This window comes from Micromys minutus (genome assembly GCF_963924665.1).
Source record: "Micromys minutus genome assembly, chromosome: 25".
NCBI classification, from domain to species: domain Eukaryota; kingdom Metazoa; phylum Chordata; class Mammalia; order Rodentia; family Muridae; genus Micromys; species Micromys minutus.
This window is the reverse complement of record NC_137960.1, coordinates 23,167,034-23,173,752: the sequence shown is the minus strand read 5'-3', so window position 1 is coordinate 23,173,752 and position 6,719 is coordinate 23,167,034. Positions and strand designations below refer to the sequence as shown.

General features: G+C 52.5%; 1 protein-coding gene across 1 annotated transcript; it reads left to right on the top strand.

Annotated features, from left to right (window-relative positions):
* Nucleotides 1-547: 547 nt before the first annotated feature.
* On the top strand, nucleotides 548-6,719 carry NODAL (nodal growth differentiation factor; the record flags this gene model as incomplete). Its single annotated transcript, XM_080937972.1, has 3 exons — nucleotides 548-743; nucleotides 5,213-5,928; nucleotides 6,567-6,719. 3 exons carry the CDS (start codon nucleotides 548-550, stop codon nucleotides 6,717-6,719), a joined length of 1,065 nt encoding a protein of 354 aa, XP_080794098.1.

Genomic DNA, 6,719 nt, shown 5'->3' with positions numbered 1-6,719 from the left:
TCCCAATACCCCGTAGTTACCTAGGGGGCTTGCCAAGGAAGGTTGTAGCCCAGGCTAGCCTGGTGCTACCCAGAACAGAGGACTGCCCCCTCTCCCGGCACTCCCTACCTGCTTTCGGATGAATTGGAAAGAGAGGACCGCCAGGGGTCCAGAAGAGGCAGAGTAAGGAAGCCATTATTGTGGTTCTGGAGTTGAAGCAAGCAAGGACTCCAACACACCTCCAGCACAGCGAAGCTCAGTTCGGAGCAGGTACTAGTCTGCTCTGTCTCTGCAGGAAGACTTTCCGAGGTAGAGGGGCAAGGTGTGGGGCAGCCCAGACTCAGTCTCTGTATCCAAGACCCCCCCCCCCCCGACACCCCGTCCCAATTTATCTGTAGTCTTTTTCAGCACATCACACCTCCCCCCAGCAGGGGCTCCCCTGCCCTGCCCCTCCAGGGGGGTTATAGGTTCTTAAGGCCTCTCTGGAGGGAGGAAGAGAAGGGGGCGGGGCGGCGGCGGCTCAGATATAAGGGACCCAGGCGTTGTTTGCGGGTCCAACCCGCCAACCATGAGTGCCCACTGCCTCCCCATTCTTCTTCTCCAAGCCTGCTGGACCCTACTCCACCCGCGCGTTGCGACCGCGGCCGCTTTGCCTCTGTGGACGCAGGGGCAGCCCTCGTCACCGTCCCCTCTGGCGTACATGTTGAGCCTCTACCGTGACCCGCTGCCCCGGGCGGACATCATCCGCAGCCTCCAGGCGCAAGGTAGGCTATAAGCCTGGCCTCGCCAGTACCCAAGGGCGCACGGCCGGGAGGTGCGTGATGGCTGTAGTGGGGACTGGGCATCAAGAGTCGTCCAGAGTCTGGGATTAGCTATGTTTCCCCGTGGGTAGGCTCAAGCCCCGGTCGGAATGGAACTAGGGGCTACCGCCTTTCGGGTTGGTTCTACCTCAAACGGTAGAGGGTAAATAAGGGTGGTAGGTCGAGGGCCCGGCCCGATCGCACCACTGAGAACCTGCGAGCCTCAGTTTGCTCATCTGTAGTTTAGAAACCGTAAGACCTTCTTGGTAGACTTATGAGGGGACTAGACAACGCCCCATCTCCCCCAGAAACGCTCTGCACAGAACCGGGCGTACAATAAAACAAATCGTTACTGAGTTTTGTCCCGGCTGCAGCAAATGACACCAGGAACTAGGGCTCAAGGATCCGAAATGAGAGATTGGGTTTCGGAAGTCCAGAACTCAGGCAGCTCTCATGTTTGGGCGGTGTCAGGTGTCCTGGGTGACCACAGGGTCGGAACCTACTTGGATCGAGGTGTTCGTGTATGTAGTTGGCCCAGTGGTCAGTGATGCTCACCAGAGTAGGCCGACAGGTGAGTGCCCAGGAGTGGGAGTGCGGACTCGGGACCCCTATCCCCGACCCCGGCCCAATCAACATTCCGCCCCTTGGCCAGCTTGGCCAGCCCTCTCCTCTGTCCTTTGGGGCCAGACGGCCCTCCGCGGGACCCGGACGCAATCCACATCTCTAATCCGGTCTGACCCGCCGCCCGCCGGCCCTCGCGACCTGGAGGCGGAGCCCCTAGTCCCTGCCTGTGGCGTCTGGGGTGTGACTGCCAGTGACCCGCTCCTGAAGGGTCATCTGGGGACCATGGAACAGGACACCCCGGAGGGCAAGGCAATGAGAAATTAGTGGAGTGCTAGGCCCCTCTGCCTAGGCTAGGACAGAAGCAAAGCCGGAAAAACCTACCTTTCCAGTTCACTTCCCTTCTAGAAAGTTCTGGAAGGTTTGTATGGTGGTGGGACAATCTGGGATGCAGGAAAACTGCTGAGGTCCATCAAATTCTGTTTCGCAGTCGTCTGAGTCTATGGCCACGTCATCTCGATTTTTGGTTTGCTTTTGTAAATCAGGGGACTGCTGTCTCCTGGCTTGTTCATTTAAATATACCCAACCAGCATTAGCGTTTGAACTATTCGGTGGTGTCAACAGCTCCATCAGTGAAAAGGCTCTACCTGGAGGAAGCTGGAGGAGAACTGCATCGCAGGCAGGAGAGCATCCCTCTGGAGTTAATGCTTCATCTACTCTAGAAGAGCTGTGGTGGGGTCTGTCTGCTGTCTGTGCCGGCTTGTTCAGCTTACTCTTAATGCAATTGGCAGTACCAAGGTGTGGGAGGCAGGGAGAGAGTTTATGTAAAGCCTTGGTATATGGGAAGCAGAAATGGCAAAGACCCTATGATAGCCCCTGGCCTCCTGGGCTGAGCAGGCAAATGGCCTACATTGCAGCTCTTTACAATTGGAGGTGGCTAAACGTGCCAAATCCAAATCCACACTCGGCACATGTGTGCACTTCAGAGTGTCCATGGACCCCTTCCTCATGCCCATGCGATCACATTTATAGTACAGACTGTTTAATGAGCGAGAGCTATATGGAGAAGACCCTCTGTCCCGGGAAACCCTGGGAGTGTCCTGTGAGGAAGTAGTTTCTTCCTGCCCTGCTTGCACACTGGCCATCAGTCACTGGTGAGTGTGCTTACCAGGGTCTTGTTGTGCCTGGCTAACTGGCTACCATATTTCATAGTTCTGGGCATAGGCAAGGAGAAGCTTGCAATAGCCAACCTTTGAATACTTGGGTTGTGCTGGGCAAAGCATCTTTTTTTAGTATCTCAGTTAATCATAGCACAAGATAGTTGAAGCCCAGAGAAGGAAAGCCACCCAGCCAGTGTCAAATAGGAATTCCTCAGGTCGTGGGAGGGGGGGCGCTCTGGCCACTGCTTTTAGCTTCAAAGCGGGAACACCTGCCTCTGAGAGATCTTTTTGCAGACACTTGAGATAAAAGTTTCAGATCACTCACAGGCTGTTGGTACAGGGGGCAGAAGAAAGTAGCCCACCAAGCACCCAGGGTCAGTGGTGTTTGGGGAGAGTCTGGTTATGGTCTCCTGATGTTGCTAATGAAAAAGGAAGTGGAGTGCTATTGAGATGGCTCAGTGGTTAAGAGCACTGACTGCTCTTCCAGAGGTCCTGAGTTCAAATCCCAGCAACCACATGGTGGCTCACAACAATCTGTAATGGGATCTGATGCCCTCTTCTGGTGTGTCTAAAGACAGCTACAGTGTATTTATATAAGAAAGAAAGAGGAAGTGGAAATTAAGAAGGCAGTTAGAGACAGGTGGAGGGACAGGAGTTGGAGTTATGGGGGACGCTGCCGGGTTGAACTCAGGTCGGATCAAAGATACTCTGGCAGACTGTTAAAACCTAGGAGCCATGCTGGAGCGTCCCAGATCTCTGTCACCTCCAGGACTACTCAATACACCCATCGGAGTCCTTGCTTTGTTGGTGGTTGGTCTTATTTGTTTATCTCTGATGAAATAGACTCATGTCTGAGACTCTGGCCTCACATTTCCTAGATTCCCCAAAGCTGGCCTTGAACTCCTGGTCCTCCTGTTTCTGTGTGAAGGCACACACCATATGCATGGCTGCAACAGAGAGGAAAGTAGGCTGGCAAAAAGGGAAAGATCACTTTTTGTGTTTCTTTTTCTTTCTTTTCTTCCTGAGACAGGGTCTCTCTGTGTAGCCCTATCTTGGAATCCACTCTGTGACCAGGCTGGTCTTGAACTCGGATCTGCCTGCCTCTGCTTCATGCCTCCTGAGTGCGTTGCCACTCCTAGTTCACTTAAAAAAAAAAAAAAAAAAAAGGCAAATTGGCATTTTTGCCTGCATGTATGTCTATGTGAGGGTGTCAGAATCTTGAGTTACAGACAGTTGTGAGCTGCCATGTGGATGCTGGGATTTGAACCTTGGTCCTTTGGAAGAATTGTCAGTGCTCTCAACTGTTGAGCCATCTCCTCAGTCCCACCCATTTTTTTTAAGGCACCCTAGCATCTCATTCTGCAGCCCCACTGGCCGCACACCCACACCTGGGCGCTGGGGTTACAAGCATGAGTGAATCAGTCACTTTTAAAAAGACGTTAATGCACACTAGTTCCAGACATCAGACAAACTTCATCTAGGACTAAAGTAAATACCCCAGTATTTCTCACTGAGTGGGGGTTGCTCTGTCTTGAATTTGAGCTTCAGGGGCTGTGTGCCTACCCCATCGGTGTGGAGAAGCCCCACACAAGGGGGCAGGGTGAGCATCCTGCAGGTAGACAGGAAAGACTGTGGAAGAAAAGCTTCTGAATCTATAGGGGCGGGTGGGGAGAGGTTGGCCAGCCTCTTCGTTCTTCCCTGAGAACTCCGGAGGATCTTGTTATTACATCTACTCAGCGTGTCCTCGAAGGAACACAAGCCTGAGATGGTGACTTACTGAAGGCTCAACAGGAAGAGTAGAAGCCCGGGGTCTGGGTGTGACAGCCTAGATCTAGGTCTTAGACTGTTGGATGAGAGGTGTCAAAGCCATCTTTCTGTTTGTTTTGTTTTGTCTTTCTTTGAGATAGGGTTTCTCTGTGTCGCCCTGTCTGTTCTGGAACTTGCTCTGTAGACCAGGCTGGTCTCCCAATTCACAAAGATCTGCCGACCTCAGCCTCCAGAACGCTGGGATCGAAGGTCTCCGCCACCAGCACTGGCACCATCCAGGGATTTGGGGTTTGGGCTTTGCAGTCAAGCAATTTCAAGCTTACTCCTAGTTCCCCCTCTACCCCCCCCCACCTCTCCCTTCCTCTCTCCTTCCTTCCTTCTGGCCACCCACCCCATCCAATCTCTAGCCCTAGCCCGGGTTGACCTTGAATTCTCAGTGAAGTTAAGGATGACTTCGAACTTCTGACCCTCTCTGACTGTACCTCTGGAGGGTAGAGATTGCAGGCTTGCTCCACCACACCCGTAGTTTATGCAGTGTTGGGGATCAAGTCTAGGTCTTAGGGCTTTCTATAATGTATATAATATGTATGTATGTGTACATACACAGTCTATTAATGTGTGTATGCAATACATCTATTTATATCTATCTATACACACACACACACACACACACACACACACACACACACACACACATATATATATATATATATATATATATATATAGAGAGAGAGAGAGAGAGAGAGAGAGAGAGAGAGAGAGAGAATGGTCTATCCCAGCTCTTGAGAGGCTGAGACAGGAGGATGAGGTCCAGGATGAACAGGAGTCAATAATCTTACAAGTCAGTGGGGTGGTGGCTGAGGGTGAGAGGTGGGTGGCAGGCAGCCGGCCCAGCTGTGGTTAACAGAACTCTCACACTGTTTCCACTCTGATTTCTTTCCCAGATGTGGACGTGACTGGACAGAACTGGACCTTCACGTTTGACTTCTCCTTTTTGAGCCAAGAAGAGGATCTGGTATGGGCAGAGCTCCGGCTACAGCTGCCCAGCCCTATGGACATCCCCACTGAGGGTCCACTCACCATTGACATTTTCCACCAGGCCAAGCTGGATCCAGGGCAGGAACCTGCTGCCTGCCCAGAGCGTGTTTGGATGGAGAGATTCACCATCATTTCTTCTCAGGTCACGTTTGCCTCAGACAGCACAGTCCTGGAGGTGACCAATCCACTCTCCAAGTGGCTAAGGGACCCCAGGGCACTGGAGAAGCAGGTGTCCAGTCAAGCAGGAAAGTGTTGGCATCAGCCGCACACCACACCTGTCCCTGTCGCCAGCACCAGCGTGCTCATGCTCTATTCCAACCCGTCTCAGAAGCAGAGGCAGCTAGGTAGCGCCACTTTGCTCTTGGAAGCTGAGAGCTCCTGGCGGGCCCAGGAAGGACAGCTGTCTGTAGAGAGGGGCGGATGGGGCAGAAGGCAGCGCCGCCATCATTTGCCAGACAGAAGCCAACTGTGTAGGAAGGTCAAGTTCCAGGTGGACTTCAACCTGATTGGCTGGGGCTCCTGGATCATCTACCCCAAGCAGTACGATGCCTTTCGCTGTGAGGGGGAGTGTCCTAACCCTGTGGGGGAGGAGTTTCATCCTACCAACCACGCCTACATCCAGGTATGATGCTTGGCTTAGAACAGGATGCTAGGGGATGGGGATCAAGTTCTGCCATGAGATACCTGGGTCTGACCATTCAAGCACCTCTGCGCGGCGTGGAGTCCGTGGGAGAGGTCGCTCACCCTTGCCCCCTCCTCCCACATACACATATTACATGACCCAGGATCCTCCTGCCTTCATAACATTAGTGCTGGGACCACAGGCATGCACTACCACACCCCGTTATTTCAATACTGGGGGTCAAACCCAGTACTTTCTACATGCTAGGCAAACGACTGAGCTGCATCCCCAGCTTGTCTTTGTTCCCTAATTAAATGATGGGGAAGGAATAAAACAGAACACCTCTGCTCCTCCGGCTCTGACATTCAAAATTTAGAGTAGGCAAGTTTTTCCAGCCCGGCTCATTACTGTGCGACATTACGCTGCTTATTCGCCAAAACCTGTCTTTTTTGAGGCCAGTAGCGCATTTCACAGGCATGGCGTGGAGGTTCATGAGCTGGTTGCATATGCAGCCTTCTATTTATTTATGGAAATAACTTGCTATTTTTGTAGCAGAAATTAATTTTTCACTTTAGCCAGATACAGTAATTCTGCCTTTGCCCCAGCAATGCAAACTGACCCTCCTTCTTCCCTTTCAGAGTCTACTGAAACGCTACCAGCCCCACCGGGTTCCTTCCACATGCTGTGCCCCCGTGAAGACCAAACCACTGAGCATGCTTTATATGGACAATGGCAGGGTCCTCCTGGAACACCACAAGGACATGATTGTGGAGGAGTGTGGGTGCCTCTGA